Source organism: Chlorella variabilis (assembly GCF_000147415.1).
Source record: "Chlorella variabilis unplaced genomic scaffold CHLNCscaffold_16, whole genome shotgun sequence".
NCBI lineage: Eukaryota > Viridiplantae > Chlorophyta > Trebouxiophyceae > Chlorellales > Chlorellaceae > Chlorella > Chlorella variabilis.
The window spans coordinates 724316-751447 of record NW_005435072.1 but is presented as its reverse complement, the minus strand read 5'-3'; the positions used below and the strand labels follow the sequence as shown (position 1 = coordinate 751447).

The 27132-nt window shown below is 67.2% G+C and overlaps 8 protein-coding genes across 8 annotated transcripts; 4 read left to right on the top strand and 4 right to left on the bottom strand.

Moving 5' to 3' along the window:
- Positions 1–850: 850 nt before the first annotated feature.
- CHLNCDRAFT_53601 (hypothetical protein) lies at positions 851–2186 on the top strand (the record flags this gene model as incomplete). The annotated part of the gene is made up of 4 exons (XM_005845834.1): positions 851–944; positions 1323–1512; positions 1629–1743; positions 1863–2186. The coding sequence occupies 4 exons, from the start codon at positions 851–853 to the stop codon at positions 2184–2186; spliced, it is 723 nt and encodes a 240-aa protein (XP_005845896.1).
- A 372-nt stretch (positions 2187–2558) lies between these two features.
- On the top strand, positions 2559–3334 carry CHLNCDRAFT_136465 (hypothetical protein; the record flags this gene model as incomplete). The annotated part of the gene is made up of 4 exons (XM_005845833.1): positions 2559–2650; positions 2827–2884; positions 3033–3175; positions 3301–3334. The coding sequence occupies 4 exons, from the start codon at positions 2559–2561 to the stop codon at positions 3332–3334; spliced, it is 327 nt and encodes a 108-aa protein (XP_005845895.1).
- A 1600-nt stretch (positions 3335–4934) lies between these two features.
- Positions 4935–8063, bottom strand: CHLNCDRAFT_32043 (hypothetical protein). The gene is made up of 9 exons (XM_005845718.1): positions 7917–8063; positions 7594–7699; positions 7291–7406; positions 7028–7111; positions 6697–6783; positions 6277–6522; positions 5919–6086; positions 5490–5660; positions 4935–5318 (listed from the first exon to the last, which is right to left on the bottom strand). Exons 1-9 carry the CDS (start codon positions 7944–7946, stop codon positions 5079–5081), a joined length of 1248 nt encoding a protein of 415 aa, XP_005845780.1. The 5' UTR covers positions 7947–8063; the 3' UTR covers positions 4935–5078.
- Positions 8064–8626: 563 nt separating this feature from the next.
- Positions 8627–11785, top strand: CHLNCDRAFT_58463 (expressed protein). Its single transcript, XM_005845832.1, has 9 exons — positions 8627–9180; positions 9347–9548; positions 9740–9807; positions 9987–10109; positions 10302–10407; positions 10566–10718; positions 10883–11017; positions 11160–11257; positions 11427–11785. Exons 1-9 carry the CDS (start codon positions 8801–8803, stop codon positions 11644–11646), a joined length of 1485 nt encoding a protein of 494 aa, XP_005845894.1. The 5' UTR covers positions 8627–8800; the 3' UTR covers positions 11647–11785.
- Positions 11786–11869: 84 nt separating this feature from the next.
- CHLNCDRAFT_136460 (expressed protein) lies at positions 11870–14840 on the bottom strand (the record flags this gene model as incomplete). Its single annotated transcript, XM_005845717.1, has 7 exons — positions 11870–11977; positions 12276–12761; positions 13821–13941; positions 14095–14182; positions 14318–14399; positions 14575–14670; positions 14832–14840. 7 exons carry the CDS (start codon positions 14838–14840, stop codon positions 11870–11872), a joined length of 990 nt encoding a protein of 329 aa, XP_005845779.1.
- Positions 14841–14938: 98 nt separating this feature from the next.
- Positions 14939–22224, top strand: CHLNCDRAFT_58461 (expressed protein). The gene is made up of 23 exons (XM_005845831.1): positions 14939–15923; positions 16076–16166; positions 16411–16532; positions 16669–16756; positions 16961–17029; positions 17144–17235; positions 17361–17432; positions 17550–17640; positions 17771–17898; positions 18116–18193; positions 18311–18406; positions 18567–18666; positions 18804–19034; positions 19154–19230; positions 19329–19394; positions 19549–19627; positions 19746–19918; positions 20090–20207; positions 20369–20521; positions 20653–20802; positions 21119–21202; positions 21349–21552; positions 21690–22224. The coding sequence occupies exons 1-23, from the start codon at positions 15774–15776 to the stop codon at positions 21932–21934; spliced, it is 2757 nt and encodes a 918-aa protein (XP_005845893.1). The 5' UTR covers positions 14939–15773; the 3' UTR covers positions 21935–22224.
- An 873-nt stretch (positions 22225–23097) lies between these two features.
- On the bottom strand, positions 23098–25583 carry CHLNCDRAFT_136458 (hypothetical protein; the record flags this gene model as incomplete). The annotated part of the gene is made up of 8 exons (XM_005845716.1): positions 23098–23324; positions 23607–23809; positions 24052–24117; positions 24277–24373; positions 24540–24661; positions 24930–25043; positions 25264–25321; positions 25433–25583. 8 exons carry the CDS (start codon positions 25581–25583, stop codon positions 23098–23100), a joined length of 1038 nt encoding a protein of 345 aa, XP_005845778.1.
- Positions 25584–25846: 263 nt separating this feature from the next.
- On the bottom strand, positions 25847–26966 carry CHLNCDRAFT_136457 (hypothetical protein; the record flags this gene model as incomplete). The annotated part of the gene is made up of 4 exons (XM_005845715.1): positions 25847–25963; positions 26059–26128; positions 26324–26380; positions 26554–26966. The coding sequence occupies 4 exons, from the start codon at positions 26964–26966 to the stop codon at positions 25847–25849; spliced, it is 657 nt and encodes a 218-aa protein (XP_005845777.1).
- Between the last annotated feature and the right edge of the window lie 166 nt (positions 26967–27132).

Here is a 27132-nt window from a genome sequence, read left to right as displayed (position 1 = left end):
GAAAGGCAGCAGAGCAGCAAAGGAGGACCAGGGGAGTGCGCGGCGTGAGGGAGGGAAGGAGGGATAGATGGAGAGGAGGGCAGCGCCACCTTGGCCGTGCCGCACCCCCCGTGCTTGCTGCGATGCATCCGGTTGCTGCCTGATGCAGAGCACTCTCCAGTTGGTCTGGCGGCATCATTGCACCCCTTGTATCACTCACATGTGTGTACAGCTTCTCCACACCGCTGAAGCCAGTCGCCCGCTCGTGGTGCTCCTTGATCACTCGGGGCAGCTCCTCGAGCGGCACCACGGGGCACCACCGCCACTCTCCGCTGCGCTTGACGCAGCGGCACAGGATGTCCTGACCGCCAGCGCCCTTCAGCACCTGGAAGAACTGCAGCACCTTCTTGCTGTAGTTCTTGGCGCCGCCCTGCACTGCCGCCCCCCCTCCCGCACCCCGCCGCCGCCGGCCTGAGGGCGCCTGCTGGTCGCCCTGCTTGATCCGGATGATGCCCTCTACATCTGACTTAGTGAGAAACACATTCTTGGCGCCGTTTTGGCGCCGTTCTAAGGCATAAAGGATGACAGGTTGGTTCATAATTTTAAATTTGCGGCAGCTGCGGGGTGCGGGAGGGGAGAAATAGAAGCCTTAGAGACTCTGAAAGGCGAAGGAAAGGGAGGGATCGCGGGAGAGAGCGTGCCTGATGAGCCAGACGAATCGGGGGAGGTGCCACATCAGCGGGCAACAGATGACGCTCACGTTCATATCCTTAAAGGTCCGTGGCTCCCCCAATCCCCACATATTCCTGCTTGCACTGCCGAGCATTTCAGGGCGTGTCTGCGGTCCCAGTCCAATCCCCGCACAGCAACCATGTCTCAGGCCGACAGCATCGCGCTGCTGGCTCAGCGCCTGCAGGCACTGTCGGAGGATGGCATCAAGGTCAATCCCGCCACAGCCAACCCGGGTGAGAACACGAACACGGCTGCACAAAGTTGACAGGGTGCAGGGGGGTCGCCATGGGCGGGCGGGTCTGTTCGCTGGAGCCCAACCCCAATTTCAACGTGGTTGAGACATTTGTGGTATAGCATTGGCGGGCTGCATTGGTGCCCCGATACGACTTCCGGCCTTGCATCCACCGGCCTTGCGTGACTCAGCCATGAGCCACCCCTTCCGCACGGCGCTCATTCCGCGCCTATCTGACCACGAAGAGACCTGCTGCGCCGCCGCACTGTGGCCGGGTCTTTGGGCTGCTGCCTGCGGTGCCCGCCGCCACTCCTCCCCCTGGCCGCCGCCAAGCTGCCGCCAACCGTCAAGCTTTGTCGCCCCCCGCCCCCTGCTGCAGCCCCGCTGGGCCTGTACGGCTTCGCCCTCACCACCGCCCTGCTCCAGGGCCAGAAGTCGGGCCTGACCGAGCCCAACACCGGCCAGCTGGCCATGGGCTTTGGCTTCTTCTTCGGCGGCCTGGCCCAGTTCTGCGCCGGCCTGCTCGAGTACCAGCGCCGCAACACCTTTGGCACAGTGGCCTTCTGCTGGTGAGCCTGTGTGCGGCAAGCGTGCATCCATCAAACCAGCACTGCCTGCCCTGCTCCAGCGCCTGCCCTGCCACCTGCCCGCTCCTCCCTCAACCCCCTTCCCTCCTGCCTTGCAGCTACGGCGCCTTTTGGATGTCGCTGGCCATCTACCAGACCCTGGTTGCCGCCCAAGTGTTTGCCCCCGTCCCCGTGGAGGGCGACCGCCTGATGCTGACGCTGTGGGGCATCCTGGTGAGGCGCCTGCCCATCCGCCGCTCCCTGGCTGTCACGGCTTCCCAGGCCGCCCGCAAGCATGCATCACGCTTGAGCTGACTTGCCTGCCCCCCAAACCACCCCCCCAATCCCTGCAGACCTTCCTGCTCTGGCTGTGCACCTTCCACACCAACCTGGTCACCAGCTGGCTCTTCCTCTCCCTGGCCCTGCTCTTCTGGTTTCTGGCCGGCGGCGTGGGCTCCGGCGACGAGCGCACCACCCTGACCAAGTTTGCGGGCGGCTGGGGCTTCATGGTGGCCGCCGTGGCATTCTACGACGGCACCGCGGCGCTGATGAAGGATGTGTACGGCAAGCAGATCCTGCCCGTCTTCCCGCTCAAGCCCGTCAACAAGGTCAGCCTGGGCGACTTTGGCACCAAGCGCTTTGTGGACCCCGAGGTGGGGGAGGCCGCCAAGGCGTGAGCGAGCCTGCCCCGCCACCCTGCAAAACTCAACGTTGCCGCCAACACATGCCCCCTCCCTCCCCCAAATTGGCCCTCTTCCTCCTTCCCCGTTGCTCCGACGTTTGGTTGCCCTTCTCTGCCGCTCTTTTTTTACTGTTTCTTGATGCCTGTCGCCAATCTCACGATGCATGACGCATGCCTGCATAGGCACCTGTATAAACAACATTCACTAGCAGAAGGCAAATGGGCGCCAGGCGGTGCGGTGAGGTGGCGACAGTGAGGCTCTCAGCGGCCTTGCCGGGACACAACCGCCGCACCCTCAAATGGTCCATGGTGCGTCTCTTTATTCTTGGGCACCGTCAACGACACAGAGCCCCGTTGTTTGGCCAGCATGGCGGAGCAGGCGCAACGTTACGAGTCGGTGGATGCCGAGTCTGCAGGATCCCTGGTCTCCAAGTCCGGCTATGTGCTGCTGGACGTGAGGTGAGGCGGATGGGCGCCGCGATCGCTTGTTGACTCTGAAGGAAGCCTGGCCTCCTGAGACCGCCCAGCGTGTACAATTGGCTGATAGCATGGCGGAGGGCTGTCTTCCGCGCGGCGGGGACGACAGACGAGTTTGGCCATCTGCGCTGCCGCCTCCTGCCGCCGCCTCGGTGCAGAACACCCGAGGAATTCAGCAGCGGACACGCGCCTGGCGCTGTCAACATTCCCTTCATGGTGCAAACGGAGGAGGGACGCAAGCACAACCCAGCATTCCTGGAGCAGGCAAGGCAGCGGCGGCAGGCAGGCGCTGTAGGTGCGCAGTATTGCGGACCCTCCACATCTTGGCCCTTGCCTGCCTGCCTGGCTGCCTGCCTGCCTGCAGGTGCGGCAAAGCTTCCCAGACGCGTCCGGCTCGCACATGGTAGTGACATGCGGCGGCGGCACCCGCGGCACGTCAGCAGCCACCACCATTGCAGAGGCGGGGTACAGCAGCGTGCTGTGCATGCCTGGCGGCATGAAGGCCTGGTGCGCCCATGCACGGCCTCTGCCTTCACGGCTTGCAGCACCAAGCGCAGTGCTGCTGGTATCCGACCTGCCATATTACCTGTTTCCATGTTTCTCCTTCACCTGCCTCTTGCCACTTGCTGCAGGGAGGCGCGCGGCCTGCCCACCACCGCAGAGTAGAAGCGGCAGATGCCCAGGCCTAGAGAAACGGTGCAGCGTTGCAGCTCTGGGATGCAGCAGCAGCAGCAGCACCTGGAGCTGGTAGCAGAGTGAGCAAGCAGTGGCGATGACTGAAGATGTACTGACACCGAGTGAGGGTTGAACACATGCTGCATATAGCAAAGCGGGCACCCTGCAAGCGAGAGTCTTCCAATCTCAGCTGCGCTCAGAGCAGCAGGCGCCCTCCGGGCTGCACGCTTGGCGGTTGCATTCTGCTCCCTGGAGGAGCACCTGAAGGTGGTGTGCGCCACAGGCCGCAGGCTGATTGGCCACTGAGCGACCTCCTCATAGAATGAGCTCCACCTGCATGAGGCACGGCAGTGCTGGGTGGCTCCACCCTTGCAGGGCCCAAGCCACAACGGTGGCAAGCGCGCCAGGCAGCCCACCTCCGCCTGGCAGACTGGGCAGGCGGCTGCGGGTGCAGCCTCGCCCCCTTCCATCATCTGTGCACCGCAGCTGGCGCAGACGGCATGGTGGCCGCAGGGTATCAGGATCCCGCTGCTCGGGCGTGTGTGGCACAGCAGGCACAGGGCAGCACTGTCCGCAGAAGATATCCCCTGCTGCACTGTCGCTGCCGCTGTGGCAGTGCTGCGCTGCGCTGGCGGGGAGGCTGAGGTGGCTGGCGCAGCGGCCTCGTAGCCGCTACCGGCCTGTTGCACGCTGGCTATGGCTCGCTGAGCGAGGCTGCTCCAGTCATTGGCTGGCAGCGCTCGTGCAGCGGTGGAGGCTGGCGGCGGCGCGGTGCGCTGCTGAGGAGCGGCAGAGGCAGCCCCTGCTGCAAACACCGCCTGCAGCATCCGCTGGAATGCTGGGCAGCCCATCATGAGATGGTTTCTGGCGCCGCAGTAGACGCACCACTGGCCGGGGCCAGGAGGTGCTGCCCCTGCTGCAGTGCTGTTGGCACTGATACCGGCTGGCCCGGTGCCTGCGCCGGCAGCGAGGCTGGGCTCCGGCGGCGGGCCCGGACAGATGTTGGTGCGCTTGTTGGCCTTGTCGCAGACCCAACCCTGAATGCCGCGCATCTTTGCCAGTGTGGGGATGGCGAATGGGTTGATCTGGCCCCTGCACCAGGGCCGCCAGGCATGCATCTAGTTCTGTTCTGCGGCACCCGCTTCAACTCCTTCTTCCCCGCCTTGCGGCTGCTCCCTGCCCCGCCCTGCTGGGAACCCATGTCAGCATGCTGCAACGTTGCTGACCTGCATGACTTGTGAGTGATAGGATCAAGCCATGTGTCTCTCACCAGAGAGCGCGGAAGGCCTGCGATTGGAGGCCGGGGTTGGTGCGCTGCAGCATGGGCAGCAGCAGGCGCTCCGCCGCCGCCGAAAACTCTGGGAAGCTGATGGTTCCGTCGCCAGCGCTGCCTTCCGTGGGCCCCAGCTTGCCCACTGCTGGCGCCAGCAGGTCGTAGCACTCTCGCTTGAGGTCGGCAATGGCTTTGTGGTCGCCGTGCTGGCCTCTGTTGGCGTGCCGGCACAGCGGCGCAAAGGCCTGGAGCGCCGAGGCAAAGCCCGAGGGATAGAGACCTGAGGCAGCCATGCTATGAGCCTCCTCTCTCCTTGGAGAGCTGCTGCAGGTCCACAAGGTTGGTCCACCACCAAGTCTCGTATGATACAAAGCCAAGGGGCCCATCACAAAGCAACCAAAGTACAGGCAGTGCACTGAGAGCTAAAACGCAGCGTCCGCACCAGGCTGGCACGCACAGCGCTCACGTCGGCGCCTCCGCCGCCGCCCCGGCCGCGTCTGCTGCTCGTGCCGCCCCCGCCGCCACCGCCGCCGCCGCCTCTATGCGCTGCTGCTCCTCGACCGCCGCCGCCGTCTGCAGGCGCAGGGGCTGCAGGCGCTGCGCCACCGACAGCGGCACGTAGGCGCGCACCTCGGTCCCCGCCGCACCAAACTCCGCCGCCTCCACCACCCCTGTGCGGTGGATCTCATCCACCAGCTCGCCCTGGGACACAGACAGGAATGACAGAGTTGCCGATGCACCGAGGGGCCAGCACAGCAGTCAGAACAGAGCAGCCCCTGCTCCAGCCCGCACAAAGACACCAGCGTACAGTGGGACCACTGTACCGCCGGCAGCCAGCCAGCAGCTGCCCCACCCCCTGGCCCCTGTCCCCACCTGCGCGTACGGGATGAGCACGTGCACCGCCACCATCGAGTCCTGCAGCTTGGCCGACACCCGCTCCAGCATCTCCCCCAGCCCCTCCCCCGTCAGCCCGCTGACGCACACCGTCTGCTCGCGGCGCGCCGCCACCGCGCGCACCACCTCGGGGTCCGCGCACGCATCCACCTGTGCGCAGCGGGCGGGCCGGTGGCGCGCAGGCGGCTCGGGTGGGCCACCCCTCCAACCTCCACCCACCCGCCGCGCAGCTGCCTCGCCCTCCCTCCTGCTGCCGCCGCCGGCTGCGGCGCACCGCTCGCCGTGTGCCAGCCTCCCCCACACCAGGCCAGGCCTCCCCTGCTTCGCTTACGAGCCCCGGCAGGGGCCCGGCCCACCCACCCACCCACCCACACGCACACACACAAACGCACACACGCATGTACGCACCTTGTTCCACACGTTGAGGGTGGGCATGTTCTCCACCCCCAGCTCCGCCAGCACCCCGTTGACGGCGTCGATCTGGGCGGCGGCGTTGGGGTGGCTCACATCCACCACGTGCAGCAGCAGCGAAGCGTCCTTGATCTCCTCCAGCGTGGCGCGGAAGGCCGCCACCAGCTGCGGGCGGCGGAAGGAGGGGCGGGGCGGGGCGGGGGCAGGGCAGGAAGGGGTGGGCTGGCGGGCGGCTGGGGCGAGCCGTCGGGCGCCCTCGGGCGCTGCCTCCCACTCGGCCCACACACACGCGCGTGCGCGCTCGTGCGTACAAGCCAGCTGCAGGCGCCTCCCCGCTTCCCGTGCGCGCGCCCACCTGCGTGGGCAGCTTCTGGATGAAGCCGACGGTGTCGGTGAAGAGCAGGGCCTTGCCGCCGGGCAGCTCCACGCGGCGCGTGGTGGGGTCCAGCGTGGCAAACAGCTTGTCCTCTGCCAGCACCCCCGCCTGGGTCAGGGTGTTGAGCAAGGTGGACTTGCCCGCATTGGTGTACCCCACCAGCGCCACCACGGGGATGGGCGCGGCGGCGCGCCGCTCGCGGTACGCGCGCCGGTGGGTGCGCACCTGCGGGCGGCGCCGCGGGCGGGTGGCGCGGGCGGCGACGGCGGCGTGGTGTGGACGGGTGCATGGGTGGGGGCGTGCGTGAGGGGATCACCACAGGCATACACAAGGATAGAGTGAGGAACCTGTGAGCTGGCATTCCCACTGCCAGGTGATATCATGGGGGTGCCCGCTCACCTCCTCGATGTCCCTGCGCAGCCGCGCCATGCGCCCCTTGAGCAGCCGCCGGTCCACCTCAATCTGCTTCTCGCCCATGCCCTTCACCTGCAGCCAGCAACAGACGCGCCGCCCGGTGCGCAGCACGCAGAGCGAGGGAGCGTGAAGCTGGGGACTGGGGCCGGCTGCCGGCTGACAGCTGCAGACCACCAGCAGCTCCCCCGCCGCGCCGCCCTGCTGCCCCAGGCCTGGGCCTCAAGGGGTCAGGCCGACACAGCACCCCCAGAGTGAGGGCAAGGCTCGCGCGCAGCGCCTGCCAGCCAGCCAAACGAAGCACCAAAGGGCGGCGCACCTGGCCCGAACCGCTCTGGCGCTCCAGGTGGGACCACATGCGAGTGAGGCGCGGCAGCTGGTACTCGCTCTGAGCCAGCTCCACCTGTGGGGGCGTGATGAGGGGCCCGGGGTGTGGCATGTGGGGTGTCGCAGCGGCCGGGAGGCCGGCGGCGGCCCGGGCAGCACACGCAAGGCGCCGCCTGCACCCAACCACCCGCTCCTGCCGGCAGCAGCGCCCACGCCCCGCGCGGGGCAGCTAGCCACACGGCCGCCTGGCGCCACCTGCAGCTTGCCCTCCCGCGTCGCCGCCCGCTGGCTGAAGATGTCCAGAATGAGGGCGGTACGGTCGCACAGGCGTACCGCATCCCCCAGCGCCCGCTCCAGGTTGCGCAGCTGGCCTGGAGCGGCAGGCGGCGGGCCGGGCTGGCGACGGGTCGGCGGCGGCCGACATCTGGGGCAGCAGCCACTCGCAGAGCGCCGGCGGCAAAGTGGCATATGCCTGGTGCAGGCAGCAGCAGCAGCAGGCAAGCAGCAAACGCAGCCAGGGGAGCCAGCGGCGGCAGGCGGCCCCCGCATCTGCCGCACCCGGGCTGAGCTCATCGTCAAACACGACGGTGGTGGCGCCCGTGTTCGCCACCGCCGCCATGATTTCCTGCACCTTGCCGCTGCCGATGTAGGTGCGCGGGTTGATCTGCGGGAGGGGAAGGAGGTGGGACAGAGGAGGGGGCGGGCAGGGCAGTGCAGGGCAGGGTGGGGAGGCACCGGCAGGCAGGCAGGTAGGCAGGCAGGAGCCTGGGTTGGCAGGTTAGGCGACCGCCCCACCACCACCTCCGCACCAAAAAATACACACACAAGAGCAGTGCCCACCCCCTCCAGCACTGCCACCGTCACACCGCCACCCTCCCCACCTCGTCCAGCAGCTGGTAGGTGGATCCCATGACCTCCAGCCCCGCCGTGTCTGCCAGCCGCCCCAGCTCCTCGAGCGACGCGCGCACGCTGTAGCCGTGGCGGCTGCGCTGCTGCTTGAGCTGCACGCCCACCAGGAAGCACCGCTCCCGCTCCTCCTCCTCCCACTGCGGCTCCCGGTCGGAGGCCGCGCTGTCGCCGTCGGAAGACTGCAGGGAGGGGCAGGGGAGGGGCTGAGCGTGGCGTGGTGCGGCAGAGGGCAGCGGACTGTTCATGTGGCCTGGCGGCGGCAAAGGAAGCAGGGGAGAGAGTGCAGCGGCAGCGGGGAAGCAGGCGGTGCACTGCGGAGCAGCAAGGACGGTGCAGCTGGCCACCTGCCCGCTGCGCAGGCTCTGCGCCAGGCCCTGCACTTCGCTGCGCCAGTCGAGGTCCGCGGCGGCGGCGGCGGCGGCAGCAGTGCCGTTCGCCGCCGGCGGGCTGTCTGGCAAGTCTGCCCAGCTCATCCAGCCGTCATCCTCATCGCTGCCGCTGCCGCTGCCCTGCCTGCCGCTGTGTGAGACCAGCCTGGCGGCCCGGTGAGCCCGGCATGGCCTGGCGACTTGTGGCGGCCGTGACGACACTGCCTGACTGCTACCTACACCGAGATTGTACAAGAGCTGTGAAGGCCTGGCAAAGGAGGCCGCCATTGCAGTTCCACTGCAGCCTCCTGAGTGCGGCAATCGATGGGATCACTTCTTAGACAATGTAACCCCTGTCGATTGTGTGAAACAGGCGTTGCAACTCGACTTTGCGTTTCTTGAAAGCCACATCAGCACTGCCGACTGGTGCCCGCCTTTAAAGGCCAGGGCGTGCTCAGACCACACCTGCGAGAGTTCCCCGATCAGCTATGGCCTCTGCGCTCTCCTCGCTGCAGATATCTCCACCGGCCCCTCCCCTGAGGACCCCTAGCGCCGCTTGCAGACACATCTGCGACCCCAGCTCGGCCACTGGGAGGCCTAGGCAGCGAGGGACGGCCTGTCGCTCCACCTGCAGCTCGGCCGATGAGGCGCCCAGACGGCTGCGGCGCTGCGTCTGCCGCTCTGCTCCTGATGACCTGCCCGCCAGCAATGCAGCCGTTGCGGACTGGGCGGCGCTCAGCTTCAAGGAGGTGGCACACACCAACCTCACCAAGGCCTGCCTGCTGATAGCTCTGGAGGAGGAGGCGGCGGCGCAGGCGGCCTGCGCCGAAGCCGAGGGCCTGAGCGCCGACGGCGGCGCGCTGCTAGGGTGCGTGCCATGTTGCCCAGCGTGCCTGCCCATCCGGTGCATGTGTCTGCTCACCCCTCCCTGCCACCCTGCCTCCTGTCCCTCCCACCCCAAACCTGCTTTCTGCTCGCTTTCCCGCCGCCGCCCACGCCTGCCTTCCACCAACACTTTTCTTCGCGTCCGGCAGGAGCGTGGGCGCCGCCTCCACCTGGAGCCTGGACCGCATGCAGAGCCTGGCCGAGGAGGCCACCCGCGCCTTTTACGCCAACCTGCAAGAGCTGGGGGTGGCCGACGCAGTGCTGCTGGCCGCACAGCAGGATGCGACCGACTCTGCTCTGCTCACGCTGCACATTGACATGGTCCGCAGCTATCCCACACAGCTCATCCTGGTGAGCGGCGCCCGGGGGTGGCGAGTTGTGGAAGGGTCGGGATGCCACTCTGCAGGCTGAAACGCCTTGAACGCTGTGGTCGGGAGGCGGGGCTGGCGGCTGGCTTGCGCCCTGCCCTCAGCAGCAGCGGCATGTCGTTGGGCCATTCAATTCAAGCGTGCTGCCGGGGCCGTGCCTGGCTGGCCGCGCAGGCCGTGAACCATGTTCTCTACACCAGGCACGGCTACCGCCGGCGAAGGCAGCACGGCGACCCGCTGGAGTAAGTTACGAGCAGCGGCGGCAGCCTAGCCAGGCCCTTGGCAGATGTGCAGCATCCGCAACCCTGCCAGGCTGCTGCCTTCCAGCCATGCTCAAGGGCAGCCAGCCATCCCTGCTAGGCTGCCTTGCGGCGACTCCTCTCTGCTCGCCGCTCGCCACCTGCCTGCCTGACCGCTGCAGCTCCCGCTTGAGCAACGTGCTGGAAAACGGCAATGGCAGCCCCGGCTCGCTGGCGGTGCTGTATCTGGAGCTGTGCTCGCGTCTCAGCCTGCCGCTGCAGCCGGTGGCGCTGGAGGGCGGCAGGTGGGCGGCTGCGGCATGGCCACGCGTGGCGCGACAGCCAGCAGCCCAACCCCTGTGCAACTCAGCATCTGCCCCTGGCATTCGACAACTGGCTAGCGCTGCTCTATGCCTCCGCTACCTGTTCCCCATGCCTCCCCAACTCTCTACTCCTTCGCCTCCTCACCTTGCCCCTGCCCCTGCCCCGCCCTGCAGGTACTTTGTGCTCATGCCCGCCGACGACAGCATCAGCCTCAAGGTGGCGGGGGAGAGCATCGTGATTGATCCCTACTCTGAGGGCATGCTGCTGAGCGTCAGCGAGGTGAGCGGCCTGCATCAGTGAGGCAAGCTTGCGGTCGGGCAAGCGGTTAACGAAGCAAGCGCGCAGTCCCATGCAGCTTGGCACCCCATCCTCTTGCCTGGTGTTCCCATGCTGCACGTGCTGTGCCTGCTGTGCCTGCTGTGCCTGCTGCCCCGCAGGTGAAGGAGCTGTTTGAGGTGCAGGGCGAGCTGCGGCCCTGCTACAACGCCGCCATGCTGGCCGGCATGCTCAAGGTGCTGTGCGACAGCTACTGGTGCATCGCAGTGGGCTGCCCGCCGGAGCCCATCTGGGCGGTTCCCATTGCTATAGAGGTGAGCGTGAGCAGTGCTGTCGGACCAAAGGAGCTGGCCAGGGGGGTATGGATGCCCCGGCATAGAGCGCTGGCTCCTTGCACGCACACAGAGGCTGGCCGGCGTGCCCTTGCCTGCTGCTGCCCCAACCTGCTGCTGCTGCCCGCCGTTCGCCTACCGGGCAGGTGGCGCTGGGCGAGTACCGGGATGTGGAGGTGGAGACGAGCAGCGGGGAGGACGAGGGCGGCGAGTACTTTAAGGTCATCTTCACGGAGCCAGAGGCAGCGGGGCAGGCGAGTCTGGTGGTGGTGGTGGTGGTGGTGTGGCGGTGTGAGGGCAGGTGGTGGTGGTGTGTGTGTGTGGTGCGGGGCCATGCAGGGGCCTGCGGCAGCCCGCTGGGCATCACGGTGTGCGGGTGCAGGGTGCTGACGGCTGCGCTGCTTCCCTGCCGGCCTGCTGCAGCGCAGCGGCAGCCAGCAGTGGTGGCCGGCGCGAGGCCACCACCTGCAGCGGGCGCTGGCCGCGGCACAGAAGCGCGCCTGGCTGCTGCCAGATGACCTGTGAGTCTGCTGCCGCCCGGCGGCTGCTGCATGGGAGATCGGGGATGCCGTCGGGCCTCCTTCCCGCTACACTGCCATCCGGCTAGCATGCATGCCCACCTCATGCGCATCCTCCACCATCGGTAGAGTGGGGTTGACTGTCCTCCCCCACGTCCCCTTGCAACTGCAGGACCGCGCAGCTGGAGTTTGGCCTGCTGCTGTTCTTCGACAAGCAGTACGAGGATGCGTGGCAGGAGCTGGGCTGCGTGCTGCAGGCGGCCAAGAGCGAGGCGGCGGCGCGGCCAGCGGTGCCCACATTCGACCCAGAGGATATTGCAGGGCTGGAGGTGCTGGTGGAGAAGGCGCGGCTGATGCTGGTGCTGGCCGAGCCCGCCGCCACCGATTCATAGCGCCGCAGGGCCGCAGCGGCTGTGCCTGTGACTTTCCTCTCCCTGCAATCCCTTGCCGCACTTCGACCCAGTTTTGGCTACCCGTCCCTACGGCTGTGAACTGGCAGCATCCCTTCCTGTACGTGAACCTGCCATTTATCTCATTCAATCATTGCTTACAGCAGCGGAACGGAGACACACATCTTGTACCTGTGCCCCGGCCTCCCCATGCCTCCTGGCCTCATCAATCTCCCTTCTTGCCGCCGCCCGTCACCCCCAACGCCTCGCCAGCCGCCTGCAGCCCGCCGGCCAGCTTGCTGCCCGTCTCTCGCATCTCGCCCACGATGCCCAGCTGGTGAGGCAGGCAGGCAGGGGGAGGGGAGTCGGGCACAGGCTTGTTAGAAGGCGAGACCGAGGAATTCCTGAAAACCAAGCGGCGGGCAACGGGGCGGCAGGCAGGTGCATGCATATGAGGTAGTGATAAGATTGCATCCAGCAGGGCCCAGGAGCACCATCCTCCCTTTACACACAACCCTGGGCATGGCATGGAGGAACTTGCTGTCGTGCGACCGTGACGCGGTGCCCACGTGACACGGCAGCCCTCCAGGCTGCAGGCCCAGCCCCCACCCCCACCCCCCACCCTCGCAAACCTTTGTCCTGCGGCCGAAGCGCTCCATGCTCTCGCGAATGTTTGGGAGCAGGGGCAGCATGAGGAATGAGAGGCGGCAGCTGGGGCAGGTGGGCGTGCCGCCCCGCTGCGCCTGCTGCGCCTCAGGGTGGTGGGCCGCCCAGTAGCGCTGCTGCCGCTCCTCAAAGGCCCCCACCTCCCGCCGCACCACCGCCTCCCCCTCCTCCGTGAGCTCCCCCAGGCGCTGCCGCTGCCGCTCCTCCCAGGCCCGCCACCACTTCCGCTGCTCCTCGGTCATTGCTGCCAGGCGCCGCCGCTGCCGCTCCTCAAACGCCTGCCAGTGCCGCTCCTGCCACGCCTGGAAGCCCTCCCAGCTGAGCCGCTCCCGCCACTCCTCTGCGGCCTGCTCGGCGCCCTCCAGCCACTGCTGTGGGCGCTGGCGCCAGTCCTCCCACTCGGCGTGTGCCCAGCCCTTGGCGCCCTCCCAGCTCCAGCCGCCAGCATCCACCTGCACACCAGGGGTGCCAGGCGCAGGGTGTGGGAGGTGGATGCTGGGGCGGGCGGCTGGGGAGTACGGTATGGGCTGTGACACACACACACGCACACACACGCTCCGTCATGCTGTCGGTGGCATTCCTGGATGATACAGCTGAATCATACTAAGCTGAACCACACACAGGCACTTCTGGGTTCAGCTTTGGGCACAGGCTTATCGCCGTGACTCATGTATGCTGGTTGCCCAGCGCTGGTGCTGGATGCAGCCACAGATCTCTGCAACACATGAGTCACAGCTCGTGCCACGTGCTCGAGGCCGACAGCCAGTTGGCAGCGCATTGCTCAACAATGCTCCGCAAACGGTTGGAAGACCCTTCACAGGAAGCAGGACCATGGGCATGTGGGCAGGGTGAAAGCATCCTTGCGCAGCAGCAGCAGCGCTGCCTCCCAGTAGCACCAATGAGCGGTCTCAAGGCAATAACATCAGCCACGTGCCCAGGACGTCCCCACCGGCCAGCACGACTCAGCGGTGCATGAGCGCTGTTGGCGCTCCTATCGAGCTTTGTATAGGCCGGGAGGACATCCCTTGCTGAATGGTGATGCTTTCTGCCAGAACCCTCTCATCTTCATTGTGCGCATTGGTACACACAGTTAGCGCACTGGTAACTGTGTGTACGGAACTGAGTGCCTAGACACGGCCAAACTGGATGCGGCAAACACCCTTGGCCGGGTGTGCGTGGCGCTCATGCGACTGGCAGCGAGCCAGGATGGTGGGCAAGCAGGGCAGCACAGCGGGGACCTCAGCGCAGGCGCGAGGCAGGCGCCGGCCGGTGCTTACACCACGCCTCTCTTCTGTCTCGCTGGCAATGCTTGGCCCGCCGACACCGCTGAGACCGGCACCAAACACCAGTGACAGCGGTCTGGGTGCAGCTCGCCCAGATCTGGCCAGGTGTGCTGGTGCCTGACCCTCCACGTCACCCAACCCCAGACAGCAGCAACAGCAGCAGCAGCAGCAGCAGCAGCTGGGTCCAAGAGGCAGAGCCAGCCAGGCGGCGCATGCCTGCCCCCACACCTGCGCATCGTGCACCTTGGTCTGGGCGGCCTCGGCGGCGGCAGACGCGCGGGCTGCGGCCTCCTCTGCCGCAGACTCCAGGCGGTGGCCCGCGTCTCTCGCGGCCCCTGTGGTGGATGCGCTGCAGGGTGTTGCAGAGGGGGCGACAGGCGGTGCGTGGCAGCATTAGGCAGACGGGAGCGGGGCACGGTGCAAGTTTCCAATGCAGGGGGCATGGCTGCCGCCAGCTGGGTCTTGTCAGGCACCGCCGTGCCACCAACCGCCTGCCACCTACCCCAGGTCAGTGGCAGTGTGGGCCACAGCCTCCTTGGCCTCTGCGGCGCGGGCAGCGGCAGCTGCAGCAGTCTCGCCCAGCGCGGCGCCTGCAGGCAGCAGCGGCGCGGCAGCAGCACCCGGACGTGCTCACAGCCAGTGTGCCGCCCATGCACCAGGCAACTGACAGCCATTCAGTGGACTCGGGTTGTGCCGGCAACCGATACCAGCAGCCGAAAAGGCACCTGTGGATCGCATGCCGCCCACCGCCTCCCCGGCCTTCTCCGCCGCCGCGTTGGCGGCCGCCGCGGCGGCTTCCGCCGCGGCCTGCATTCGAGGGCAGGGCGCAGGGCCGAGGCCGGGGCACAGGGAAGAGGGTCGAAGGTTACCTCGGCATGCTCAGCGCTTCAATCCATCATTCAACCAGAGGAGGAGGGAAGTGCCGCTGCGCACTGCCTCAGCAGCTCTGCCAGCGCTGCGCTCCCAAAGCCACCCCTCTCACAGCGGCCTGGTCCTCCTCGAACTCCTCGTAGTCGTAGGCGGCAGCCTGGGCCAGGGTGTCTGGCGGGATGTCGGGGCCGGGCGGGGGGTGGTGCTTCTGCAGGGCCGGAGCGGGCGGCGCGGCGCGGTGGGCGCAGGCGGTGGGTGCTGTTGGCCAGCAGGCGGGCTGCCGAGCAGGGTGCTGCGTCCTGCATGCCTCACAGCAGCAGCAGCAGGGCCTAGGCACGCAGTCTTGGACCTTGGTGCCCACAAACCCACCGAGCTCATGGCGTCCCCCTTGAGCTGGAGCGCGTCAGGAGCTGGCGAGGGCGAGGGCTGGGCTGGGCACGTGTGTCAAAACAGCAAACTTCTTGATGCTCTGCGCTGAAGGGAAGCTATGACAATGCGAGCATACTTTCCACCAGGGCTGGAAAGCAGGGTGGCGGCGGTTCATTCGCCCACGGGCCCCCGAGTCTGCCACATTCCCCTTCTCTATACACAGCCTGCCCCCGTTCCAGCAGCCCTGAAAGCAGCCCAAGGGACATTCACTGTGCAGCTGTCCGATCATCAGTGACACAGCCAGCAGCCCGCCGCCCCGCTGCCAGAATGAGCGCCAACGGCGTGGGCGTGACCAGGGAGGTGGTGCGCGAGAGCCGCACCGCCCCTGACACCCACCAGGTCGGCCTGCAGGGCGGTCCAAGGGGCGGCGCGGGTTGTGCTGCCGGCGCGGGTTGTGCTTCCGGCCGGCTCCTGCCTTAGAAGCTGCCGGGCTGGCAGCAGGCAGGCATTGTGGGCTGCCAGGCCGAGGGCATGGGGCGTGAGTGCACCAGGATGGCACGCAGCAGGCTCCCTCTGCCATACCTCGTGCAAAGGCATCATCCCACAACAGACAGCCCCATTTGTCAACCCACTCCATAACCTGGCTGGGTGCGCGTGTGCCGCTGCCGCAGGTGACCAAGAGCCAGAAGAGCCCCGTGGCGGAGCACGTGCGGGAGCCTGTGCTGGGCCAGGAGGCTCCCTCCACCCCCTCCTCGGCCTACGCCAACCGCACAACAGGGCTGGGCGCAGCCACAGGCGAGCCGCTGGGTGGGCGCGGCGCCGGGGGCGGCGCACCAGCGCTGGGCATGCAAGCTGGGCCTGTGTCTCCCACGTAGCAACGGTCGTCCCAGCCCGGCCAAGCATTGGACGCCGGCCAGCTGCACGAGACACAGGCATGCTTGCATGGCCGGCGCAGCTCCCGCTCGCAGGGAGCCTGCACTGGCAGCGCAGCGTCCCTGCCAACTCCACATGGTGTACCTTGCCCCTGCAGCCGACCGAGTGGCGGGCATGCAGGACATCGCCCGCCAGACCCTGTACGCCGGCCAGGAGCAGGTCGTGTGCCGCCTGGCTCGCTTCCACTGGCATGGCCGTCCACTGCGACGGCTGCCCGCACCGTCTGCGTTCCCTGGGGGAGAGGCATGTCTGGCGGCGAATGAACGAGGCTCACCTGCGCGCCATTTCCCGTTTGCCTTGCTTGCCTGCAGGCCCGCGGCGCGGCAGAGTCGGCCCAGGGAGCGGCCCGCGAGCTGACTGACACCGACGCCGAGCGGTTTGAGGAGACGCGTGCCCGCGCAGGTGAGCCTGGCTGCCTGGGGAGTGGGAATTAGGGATAGACGCCCCGGGGTCTGAGACCGAGAAGAATTGGAGGCATCCTTGACTGCCATGCTGCCATAAAGAACAGTGTTCGGTGGAACAACAGCCTGAAAGCGCTGTCTGTGGGTTCTGGCCAGCTCAGCACCTTGGCGCTGTCACCAAACGAGCCGCTCAGCCAGAGCTGCCCCGCGTTGCCTGCGGCCTGCATCCTTCCCGCTGCCTGCAGGCGAGGTGGCTGGCGCCGCTCGCGACACTGCGGTCTCCACAGCCGGCGCCGCGGGCGAGGGCGCCATGAGGGCGGGCGAGGGCGCCGCCTACACCACCGGCGCCGCCGTGGGTGCCACGCAGGTGGGCAGTACCCTGGCTGTGACTGCTATGCCGCTACCGCTGCGACTGCTATGCCGCTCGGCTATCGTCAGCTGAGCCCTGCCTTACCGCTTGCTGAATGCCTGTCCTGCTACTCACCCGCTTGCCCTGTGTGCAGGCCGCGGCGGGCGGCGTCAAGGAGGTTGGAAGCCGCGCGCTCAACGCCGCCGAGCAGGCCGCCAAGGGGGCCTACTATGGAGCTAAGGGTGAGCTTCCAGGCTGCGGCAGCCCTGACCTCATGCCTCCGCTCCAGTGCTCCCCTTCTGTGGCGGCTCGGCTGCCTGACCAAGGCAACCTTGGGTGCCTGGCCACGCAGGGGCTCCAGCTAGGGACATGTGTCCACTTGCCCTCTCTACCTAGCCACTGTCCTCGTCCCCAACCGCTGCCCCCGTGTTCCTGGTGCTGTGCAGAGGAGGAGATGGTGTGTGTGCCCGTCTCCGCTGTCAAGTCTGAGGCCCTTTCCACCGGCGCCCCCGCAGGCAAGCTTTGATTCCTGCACCCGCTCCAGCTGCCTTCCACCTCCCTGCCTGCTCCTTCTGCGACGGTAAGGCGCTGAGGCCTGCACTGTTTTTCCTGTGCCGCCTTGGCTGCAGGCGCCCCCTTTGCTGACATCACGGGCAGGGCCGCAGAGGCGGGCCGTGGCGTCACCGCCGCCGCCCAGGAGAAGGCCACCCACGCTCTACAGGTGGGCTGCAGGGGTGGATGCCCGCGCAGGTGCTGCCAACAGCTCCAGTGCCCGAGTGCGCCGGGACTCTTTTGACCTGAAAGCTTGATGAGCCGGCCCGTGGGTTTGTGCGCATGTGTGTGCAGGCCGCCAAGCAGGTGGTGGGCGTGCCTGCCGAGAAGCCCGTGGGCGTCGCTGCCGAGGAAGCGGCATACCAGGTGGGCCACTAGGCCTGCTGTTGGAGGCTAGTCTGCAGAGGGCTACACTCGCTCTCCAAGGACCGTGCTCTGCTCAAGCAACAACGCTACCCCTCTGCGGTCCCCTTGCCACCGCAGGCCGCCGGCGCCATCAGCGGTGTCGCACAGGGCGTGACCGAGCGCGCCCTGCCCGCTGCGGGCGAGGCGGTGGGCGCCGCCGCTGGCACAGGTGCGGAGCGTGGCCAGCCAGGGCTGGTGGCACGGGGTGCCTCCTCGTCTCCCTTGCATGGGTCCCCTCCTACCCTTTGGCTCACGATCCTGCCTGCCTGCCTGCCTGCCTACTCGTGACCCACCTGCAGCCTTTGGCACCCTTAGCGGCGTGGCAGAGAAGGCGCTGGAGGCTGGTGCCATGGCTGCCAGGCTGGCGGCCAACGCCACGCTGGCGATCGCCGCCGTGCCCATCCACCTGGGCGCCGGCGCGCTGCAGGTGGGGGGCGCCTCGGTCCTGTGGGAGGCATGGGGACCAAGAAGAGGTGCTGGGTTGGCAGGGCGCAGAGCCAGGGGAATGGGGCTGGTTTGACTGCCGATCCTGCTGTCCCCAGCAACAGCCTCTCTCTTCCGGCAATGCAGGGGAAACGCTTTTGACCTGTCGCTGTCCCTTCCTGCCGCTCCCAATGCGCCGTCTCCCTCTCGCCTGCCTGCAGACCATTGTGGATATGGCCTACACCACCACCACCTCGGGGGTGGCCCTGGCGCTCCTGGCTGAGCGCGCCACGCTCACGGTGCGGCCCCCCTCTCACTTCTGGCTGCCTGCCACATGCGTTGTGGCAGCCACTCCCCACTTCCCCTTCCCTCAGCCGCTCACGCGTGCGTTTGGCTGCTGGCTCCTTCCCCCGCAGACCGCGGGCGCCGCCAGCGGCCTGGCCGAGGGCGTGCGGCTGCTGAGCGAGGATGTGCAGCGCAATGCGCGCCACAACATGCAGGAAACAATCGAGGTGACTGACTGTTGCTGAGTGGGTGCCTGGCTGCGCGAGGGCCGCCTGCCTCGCTGCGAGAGCAGCTCGAGTGCCAGGCAGGTTCCCTAGGTGCATACCAAGCCGAGCTGTGCTCGGTTATGCTGAACCGCTGATTGCGACCGCCGCCCCAACCCCGCAGGGCGTGACCGGCACCGAGGCTTTCCGCCGCGGGAAGGAGGCGGGGGCTCAGCGTGCCGAGGACATTGGCACTGCGGGCGCCAACCTGGCGGCCACCGCAGGTGGGTGGTGGTGGTGGTCTGGCAAGGTTCCGCACCCAGAACCACTGCTATTGCCAGTGCTGCATTTCCGAGGGCTGCATTGGTTGACAGAGGATTGCAGTACACCATGCTCAGCTGCTTGTCCCGCCCTCGTGCAGGCGAGCGCGTGGCTGGCGCCGCCCAGCGCGCCCCCGCCCTGCCCGGCGCTGCCGCCGAGACGCTGCAGGCCGCCGCCGCTCGCGGCGGGCGCACCGCTGGCCTGGGCGCTGGCATGGTGGGGCAGTCCTACAGTACCGCCGCCGACACGGCTTCCCAGCTGTACGGGACCGCTGCCGACACCGCCCAGCAGGCCGTGGGAGGCGCCGAGGAGACGGCTCGCGCTGGCGCAGGCAAGTGCTGCTGTCAACTGTGCTGCCTGCGCTGTGTGGTTGTGTGCTTGCTGGGATAAACAAAACGAGTCATGGCTTAGCATGCTGAGGTGCTTGCCCTTGTGCTTGTCCTGCTGCAGAACGCGCGGGCGGCGCGGCGGCTGGCCTGCAGCAGGCGGCCCGCGAGAAGGCGGCCCCACTGATTGGCACCGCTCAGGTAAAAACATTGCCACAGCGCGCAACCATGAAAGCCCAGAGCCAGGCTGCTGAGGCGCTCGCCCTGCTCACCTGCTGCCTTCCCTGGTCCCCCTGCAGGCTGCAACTGAGCGCCTGATGGGTACCGCTGCTGCCGCCACCACCACCGTCAAGGAGGCTGTGCAGGTGGGCTTTGGCAGCAGAGGGTGGAACCACATGCTCCTTCTTGTCTGCCCTTTGCCCTAACCTTGCCCCGCAGCCCCTTGCCTGGGCAGTGCCACCCGCTTTCATGCACTGAGCTGAGATCCTTTTCCTCGCTCCCCACCTTGCCGTGCTGCAGCGCGTGCTGGCACCCGCGCAGCAGGCCTACGCCTCCCGCTTCGAGGAGTCCAAGGCCGGCACCGAGCAGGCCATTGAGGGTGAGGACAGCCAGCCCTGAGGCAGCGGTTTTGCGCATCCGACTCGGGCAGACCACACCTGATCCCTCCCTCCCACCAATTGCCTTGCCCTGTGCCATGCACCACCTGCCACCTGCAGGCATGACTGAGCGCGCCGAGTACCTGGCTGGCTCCGCCGTGGGAGCCGCCGGGAAGGCGCCCGGGGCCGCGGCCGCCACCGCCGCCGGCGCGCAGACGGGCGTGCTGCACGCCGTGCAGGCGGCTGGCGAGGCGGCCGCCGAGACTGCGGAGGCGACCATGGAGACTGCCCAGGTGAGTTGGGTCCGAGCGGTTTGAGGGGCGGCAACATGGTGTGCGGAGTGCCTGTTCGAGCCGCAGGTCCAGGCTCCCGATCGAGTCATCCAACTGCAAAGACCCGCTGCCTGCCACCCACTGCTGCTTTTCCACCTCACCTCCTGCCGCCTGCCACCCCCTGTGCCACAGGCCGCCCTGGGCAGCGCCACCGAGGGCTACGAGCAGGGCAAGCGCGAGGCCGGCCCCCAGCTGGAGGCCGCCAAGCAGGCGGCTCGCGAGACGGCGGCGGCCGCCGCCGAAACCATCGGTGAGCTGTGCCGAGGCCGCGGGGCAAGTGCGGAAGCTGGTTGTGCAAAGGGCAGGGGCCAGCGAGACGGCGGCAGCACCGTCCCAAGCCTACCATATTCTCTGCATCTATCTCATGCGGCATTTGGCCTTGCCCTGGCCACGCACCCTACTGCGCTGCAGGCGGCGCCGTGGGCGCTGCCAAGGACACCGCCGCTTCGGCGGTGGAGGGCGCCGCGGGCGCCGCCGGTGCCGCCGGCGCTGCGGTCCAGGAGGCCGCCGGCGCCGCTCAGCAGGCAGGCGGGGAGGCCATCCAGATGGGCACCAGGCGCCTGGGTGAGCCTGGAGCGATGGAAGGCAGGGAGGCAGCCTGCATGCATCCTGCTGCACTCTTGGGCCCAGCCTCGCATCTTACCGCCAGCAGCCTTCACTTTCCACCCCTGGCCGCAAGTCCTGCATCCCGCCAGTCGGTGACCCAACTGAATGCCGGCTGGACGCCGCTGCCGTGTGGTGCTACCTTCAGCCAGCGGCCCTGAAGCAGGCCGACCGCGGTCACATCTTGAAGAATGGAGTCCTCCCCCCAGCGCCGCGCCGGTACCAGGACTGGTGCCAGCGCCGTGGGCGGGAGGACGCCATTCTGCAGTATGTGGCGGTGGTCGGCCTGTCTCAGGGCCGCTGGCTGAAGGTAGCACCACACCGCGCTCACTGGCACATAGCCGCCCGCGGCGAGAATGTTGACCCCTGCTCCCTCCCCTTCGTCTGGTGTTGCGTTTTTGGCCTTTTTTTCTCTCCCGACTCTTCCCTCCCCTTTTGCAACTTCAAAAACGGTTTCTGAAGTGACGCATCTGCAGCACCTTCATGGCTGCTGCAGCGCTGTAAACTGACTGACTGGCGCAGCGGCCGTGGTTTGTGCCTCCGCTCCTCCTGCTGCAGGCGAGGCTTATGAGCAGGGCAAGCAGGAGGGTGCTGCTGCCACCGAGGCTGGCAAGGAGAAGCTGTTTGGTGCCGCCGGCGCGGGTGGGTTGCCTCCCCAGCTGCGCCCAAATCACAGTACAGCCGTGGCCAGCGCGCCTCGCTATCGCCTTCCCGTTGCCAGCCGGTTGCCGCTGGCCTTTGGTTGCTGACGGTCCTCCTGCTGATGGTACTGCTGCCCCCGCCTGCAGCCTCGGATACCGCGGCTAGCGTGGCTGCTGCCGCCAAGGAGAAGGCCGCCACCACCACCACCACCCCCGCGCCGCGCGCCACCGCTGCTCACGCACGCGCAGCTGCGCCAATCATGCCGGTGCCCCCAGCGCTGGTTGATCAGAGCGCCCCTGGCTCTGCCCTGGGCTCTTCTGCCGCCTACCCTGAGGCAGTCGCCAGCGCAGGTGGGCGGGCTCTCTGGCTGCAGCTGCAACTATGCTAGGCACGGCCCAAGCCGCTTGCCCCTCATGCACGCATCACTGCTGGATGAGCGCTGAGTTGTGCTTCCTGCTTCTGCTGCTTCGCTCCGTTACTGCTGCAGGCCCCGGCGCGTTTGACACCAACGCTACCCCCGAGACCGCAGGCTCCAACATCCAGCGGGCCGCCGGCCGCCCTTCGGGCGCTGCCGCCACCCGCGCCACCGCCCGCGACACAGCTGTGCCTGTGGTGCGCACCACCACCACCACCACTTCTGTGCCTGTGGTGCCCGCAGAAGAGGTGCCCGGCGCCACCATCGGCGGCGGCAGCGTGCTGGCAGCTGCCAAGAAGATCAGCAAGCGCAAGTGAGCTGGCTGCCTGCTCGCTGGCAGGTGGAGGGAGACAGCTGGCGCTCAACACAAAGGGCACTCTGATGCCATACCCTGCTAGCGCCCCTGGTGCATCCGCCAATGGATCCGTGACCTAGCGGTCAGCGAGGCATATAGCGATACTGTCGGTGTTTTTTTGCATTGTTTTGGTTAGCTGAGTGCATGTTTTGTTTGGAGTCCAGGACTCAAGCTTGATGCTTTCGTGCATTTGAATCCGGCGAATGTGCAGCACAACACAATCCCAGCCAGCTTTGTAACAGATAGCGTGAAGCGGTTCGCCTCAGGATGGGTGCTGGCTGTTTCTTGTTGAGGGCACTCGGTTGGGCGCTGGGCTGGTGGAGGGGGCAGTGGCTGCTGCCGCTGGTGAGGGCCGGCGGTGGTGGGCCAGTGGGGATGGGGGGTCGAGCTGAGCGGACAGAGAGAGAGGGTGCCTGTTTTTGGATGCCTCAGGTGAGGCAGCAGAACAAGCGGAACAGTGAGTAGACGTGTCCAGCAGGGCCCACCTCCTCCATTGGGTAGAGACCAGGGCATGTGTGGAGAAGACGGCAGGAGAGGAGGAAGGCGCCGTCGCGGGAAGGCAGATGGCCATCCCTCCACCAGCACAATGTGGGGGAGGGAGCACCTGCCAGCCCGCAGGCAACCTCACATCATGGACATCACCACAGCCGTGTGGGCGCTTTACAAGCTCGTCTTGGGTTGGGATCATTCAGAGGTGGACGGCGAGGGCACGAGGGTACACCGCCGCTTCAAGGCAAGGAACAGAGTAGGGGGGCAATGCTCGGCATTCAGGTACCACTGTGGGGAGGTCGCTGCTGCGAAACGGCAGCGGGAGCAAGGGAACAAAAACAAGAAGCTCGAAAAAACTATTGCAGAAAAAGCGAGAAAAGAAAGACAAGTCAATGAATGCGTGGAGAGATGACAGTCAGGCGGGGCAGCAGCGGGCTGCAAAGAACACTACAGTGCGGCAAGAGAGAAGGACAGGTGCTGTGGTGTTGACAACAGTTGCTAATCTATGCATCATGCGTACATTGGCGAGGGCTGCGCCATGGCGCGACGGTTCCAGCTGCCAAGGCGACATGCATCCAGTGTTGGAGGTGCAGCGGCTGCGCAGCTGCCGCGCCGCGAGGCACACACATCAACGCCTCACGCAGCCTTGAGCTGCTTGCGCCCCGCCGCTTTCTGCTGCTTCTCCGCCGCCGCTAGCGCGGCCGCCGCGGCCGCCTTCTTCTTGCGCGCGGGGCTCTGCAGCACGGTGCGGGTGAGCGTATGCTTGATGACCCGCTCCAGCCGGCTGTACCGCCGCTCAAAGCCGGAGATGAAACCAGAGACGTATTTGTCCATGTTCTCAACCAGCTCCAGCCCGGCCTCGCCTGCAGGCAGGTTGGCCCAGGCAGGAGAAGAAAGTGAGCGGCCCGGTGAGCCTCTGGAGGAGGTGAAGCAGCAAGCGTAGGGTGGCCGCGCAAATGCCAGCAGCGCGTTGTGTCAATACGTAACAGCCTGCCAAGCTCACCCTCACCCAGCCCCCATCCCAGCCCACCCCCAGGCGGTGCCAGCCCAGCCGCATGGCTCATCCTGAAACAACCTCTTCCCTTGCCAGCCCAGCCGCTTGCCCAGCCGCAAAGAGCCTCTCCCCGGCCCCGTCCCACGCCCACCTGACACCACCTTGTCCACCAGGCTCTCCACATTGGAGGCAAAGTCCTTGACCCTGTCCTCCACCTCCACCGGCAGGATGCGCGGCACCGCGTCCACCATGTGCTTGCGGATGCGGTCGGCCACCTGCAGCCGCTGCTGCCGCACCTTCTGGCTCAGCTGCTTCATGTGCATGCCGGCCTTAATGCGCTTCTCCTTGAGCAGGCTGCAGGCAGGCAGGCAGGGGCCGGGGGCAGGGTCAGAGGCAGGGAACGCTGGTACCCTGGGCCACTGGAGATGGGAGTGCCTAGAGGGGCCTGCCTGGCGAGCTGGCTGGCTGGCTGGCTGGCTGGTGCAGCCGTGGAGAGGCGGCTGTGGCCTGGGCAAGGCGCGCGGGCGTGTCCACAGGCCGCAGCGCCAGCATGCACGAAACAGCGGCAGGCCTCCGGCGCCCTGCCCGCACCCCACCTGAGGCCCAGGTCCTTGCGCGAGTAGCCGCGAGACAGGTTGCGCAGCACATAGTCGTTGTAGTCCCTGCAGGCAGAGCGGTGCAGGAGAGGCGGTCAGAGGGTGTGTTGAGGGCCGCTCAGGGGCGCCACAGCCAGCACCATCTGGCCTGCCATCGCTGCCTTGCCCTGCCATCCGCAGCCTGGCAGCAGCCCAGCGGCAGCCAGCGGCAGCGCAGGCACGCACTTGATGATGCGCAGGATGAGGTCCGAGGTGGACACCCCCTCGGTGCGCTTCGTCTCCTTAAACTTGCCCAGCTTCTTCACAAACCCGTACACATCGTCTGCGGCACAGCAAGCATGGGAAGGCGAGCTAGGCTGGCGCAGCCAGGCAACAGCAGGTGGCCGCCGCGGTGCGCAGGCTCCCCCGCTGCCTGCACCCCAAGCACGAGGGAGGGCCGGCCCCTGCTCGAGGCTGCAGGCTGCAGCCGGTGAGCGCCAGCAGCGCACCGGTGCCCAGCGTGGCGTCTGCGTAGGGCAGCGCGTCGTGCGCCACAAAGTCGATGTTGTGCTCGTCCAAAAACTCCTTGGTGATGACCCAGGGGGCGTTGGGGACCACCTCGTCCACCCACCTGTGCCGGCGGGTGCGTACAGGCTTTGGCGTGAGCAGCCCAGGGGACGTTGGCGCGTGGAAGCAGGCAAGGGCAGGCACCAATGGGCAGGGCTGGGGCAGCAGCGGCGGGTGGGTGGCTTGGTTTGGAGCGGGGCAGAGCTGCTACCACAGCACCCAGCTGCAGCTGCTGCAAGGGCGGCGGCCGTCCACAAGGGGCATGCAGCCATGTGGCCGCCCGCCCGCCCACGGAAGTTCGGCGGCCACGCTGCGCCGCCCCGGCCACGCACTTGCAGTGGCGCAGGCTCTCGTAGCGCTCGTCCTCTGTCATCACCGTCTTGCCCTTGAACTTGTGCGTCTCGGCATCGTTGCACACGCCCACCATGAGATATGTGTTTGGGAAGCTGCGGGGACAGGTGGCAGGCGGGAAGGAGATGGCAGGGAGGCCGGTGTCAGCGCTCGCAAGGGAAGGCGAGGCGTGGTTGTGTGCAGGGGCAAGCAGCGGAGGTGAGGCTCGTTGCGCCAAGAACTGGGGCGCAGGTGGAGCGCGTAGCGGGTTGCTGGCACTAGCAAGCTGCAGGCGAAGCCAGCGCAGCGGTGGCGACAATGGTGGCGGCGCCGCACCTCAGCTTGGCCTGCTCTAGCGCCCGCGCATGGCCGAAATGGAACAGGTCAAACACGCCTGCAGCAGGGGCGCCCTCCAGCGCCGAAAGTCATATCCTAGCGCGCGCACTGATCAGCGTCAGGACATGCGGCTGCGGTCACGGTGGTGAGCTGCGGCCGAAGCCCTCACCATCGGCATACACGCGCACTGGCCGGTCTTCGCAGCTGCTGCTGGGCCCCGGCTGCGAGTCCTCGACCTCTGGTTGCTGTGGGGGCGGCGGCGCTGCGGCCCTGGCCCGTTGCCGCCCCTTCCCGCTGCTCTTGGGCGCCTTCTTGACCATGCTGTCACGCCGGGTGGGGGCCGAGTTGCCTCCACAACAGAGGGCGTCTTGTGAAGCAGCACGCGGAAACTGAAGAGCTGATGGTGGATGAAGATGAGGGGTGGAACTGAGCCCCGCGAGTGGGCTCTGCATCTGGAAGAAGCCGCCGACGTCGCCAGCGGGGGTGCCACGTGGGCGCCGCCACACATGCCGCACTCGGTCGTTCCCTCTAGTCAGCTCAGCAATTCACAGGAAACGATTGTGCTACACGCCTGCGCATGGCATCAAACAATGGGCAGGGTGTTGACACCGCGGGAGGGCGACAGCAGGCTCCGCAGTGCCGCATACGTCGCGTCGCTGTGCGCCTCGGTCACCACCAGCCCAGCCGTACTGTACTGCCCCTGCAAAACCAAAGCCAAGAGCATGTGTGGCGTTGATGGATCAGCAGCAGGCGCCAGACTGCCGCGGCCTGAAGCAAAAGCTAAAGCGGCCGCACCATGGTGGCGATGCCGACCGTCACAAATCCAATGGCCAGCCCAGCGAGGACATCAGACAGGTAGTGCCGCCTGCAGGCCGGCGGGGTGTGTCAGGGGTGTAGGAAAATAGGAGTTGCAGAGGCAGATGGAGTGTGGCATGATCCCATGATGCGCATCGCCCGTGCACGCCACGTCGCAGCAGGGTACTGGCGTGGCAGCACTGCCCACCCCATTGCCGCCCTGCTCAGCGCCGTGGCCAAGGCCCAAGCAGCCAAGCCGACGCACAGCCAGGGCTGGGTGTGGCCCAGCACCACCGGCGCAAACACTGCCACAAAGGAGACCCTGCGGACAAGGCGGCCATGCAGGCACCGTTGAGCTGTCAGGCCGGGCATGCCCAAGTGCATGCATGCTGCGGTCGCCACGGCATGCCCACACAGGAGCCAGCGGCAGTGGCACGCTGCTGCCCTCCTCTGCTGCCTGTGCCGCGGCACCCACTCTGCTACATCTGGGCGCACACACGCGCTTGCCTGCTGCTGTGGCCCGAAGGGAAGGAAAAGGCATCCACTGCCACCACCACCGTCATGTCGTTTAGCACGTTGTACACGGGCCGACTGCGCCGTACGATGGCCTTGAGCAAGCCCACCAGCACCAGGTCGATGGCCCAGCACAGCAGGAAGGCGATCCAGGCGTGACGCACGGTCTGCGGCGTTTTGGGGTGCATCACCTGCCACACCACCAGCGCCAGCCACACCAGGCCGTCGCCGCTCAGCTCAAACAGCTTCCACACAAGGCGCGGCACGCCGCTGCCGTGGCGGAAGAGGGCGTTGGAGAGGCGGCTGTCGAGGGCCTGCAGCGCTTGCACCGCCGCGGCGAGCCCATGCCGCCGCCGCTTGTTGGCGCCCCGGCCCCCACGCTTGCCCGCAGCCATTCCCCTGCTTCTGGGGCTCGAATCTCTGCTTCTGGCAGGCAGCAGCGTTCAAATGGTTGCCCGTATGTCGTTAGCGCTGATCAGCTGAGCGATCGGGGCCCGTTGCAGGCTGGCATGGAGGTGGGGACCAGAGCGGGGTTGATATGAGGCGGCGGGGGCAATGCAA

Excerpts from the sequence above, each read along its gene's own strand:
- CHLNCDRAFT_58463 (XM_005845832.1), top strand. The coding sequence starts at position 8,801 with ATGGCCTCTGCGCTCTCCTCGCTGCAGATATCTCCACCGGCCCCTCCC. Across the intron at positions 9,181-9,346 it reads GACGGCGGCGCGCTGCTAGG|GAGCGTGGGCGCCGCCTCCA; the intron begins GTGCGTGCCATG and ends CGCGTCCGGCAG. Across the intron at positions 9,549-9,739 it reads ATCCCACACAGCTCATCCTG|GCCGTGAACCATGTTCTCTA; the intron begins GTGAGCGGCGCC and ends CTGGCCGCGCAG.
- CHLNCDRAFT_32043 (XM_005845718.1), bottom strand. The coding sequence starts at position 7,946 with ATGGGATCCACCTACCAGCTGCTGGACGAG. Across the intron at positions 6,784-7,027 it reads GCCAGAGCGGTTCGGGCCAG|GTGAAGGGCATGGGCGAGAA; the intron begins GTGCGCCGCCCT and ends TGCTGGCTGCAG. Across the intron at positions 6,523-6,696 it reads TGCGCAGGGACATCGAGGAG|GTGCGCACCCACCGGCGCGC; the intron begins GTGAGCGGGCAC and ends CGCCGCCCGCAG.
- CHLNCDRAFT_58461 (XM_005845831.1), top strand. The coding sequence starts at position 15,774 with ATGGCCGGCGCAGCTCCCGCTCGCAGGGAGCCTGCACTGGCAGCGCAG. Across the intron at positions 15,924-16,075 it reads TGTACGCCGGCCAGGAGCAG|GCCCGCGGCGCGGCAGAGTC; the intron begins GTCGTGTGCCGC and ends GCTTGCCTGCAG. Across the intron at positions 18,194-18,310 it reads CTGAGCGCGCCACGCTCACG|ACCGCGGGCGCCGCCAGCGG; the intron begins GTGCGGCCCCCC and ends CTTCCCCCGCAG.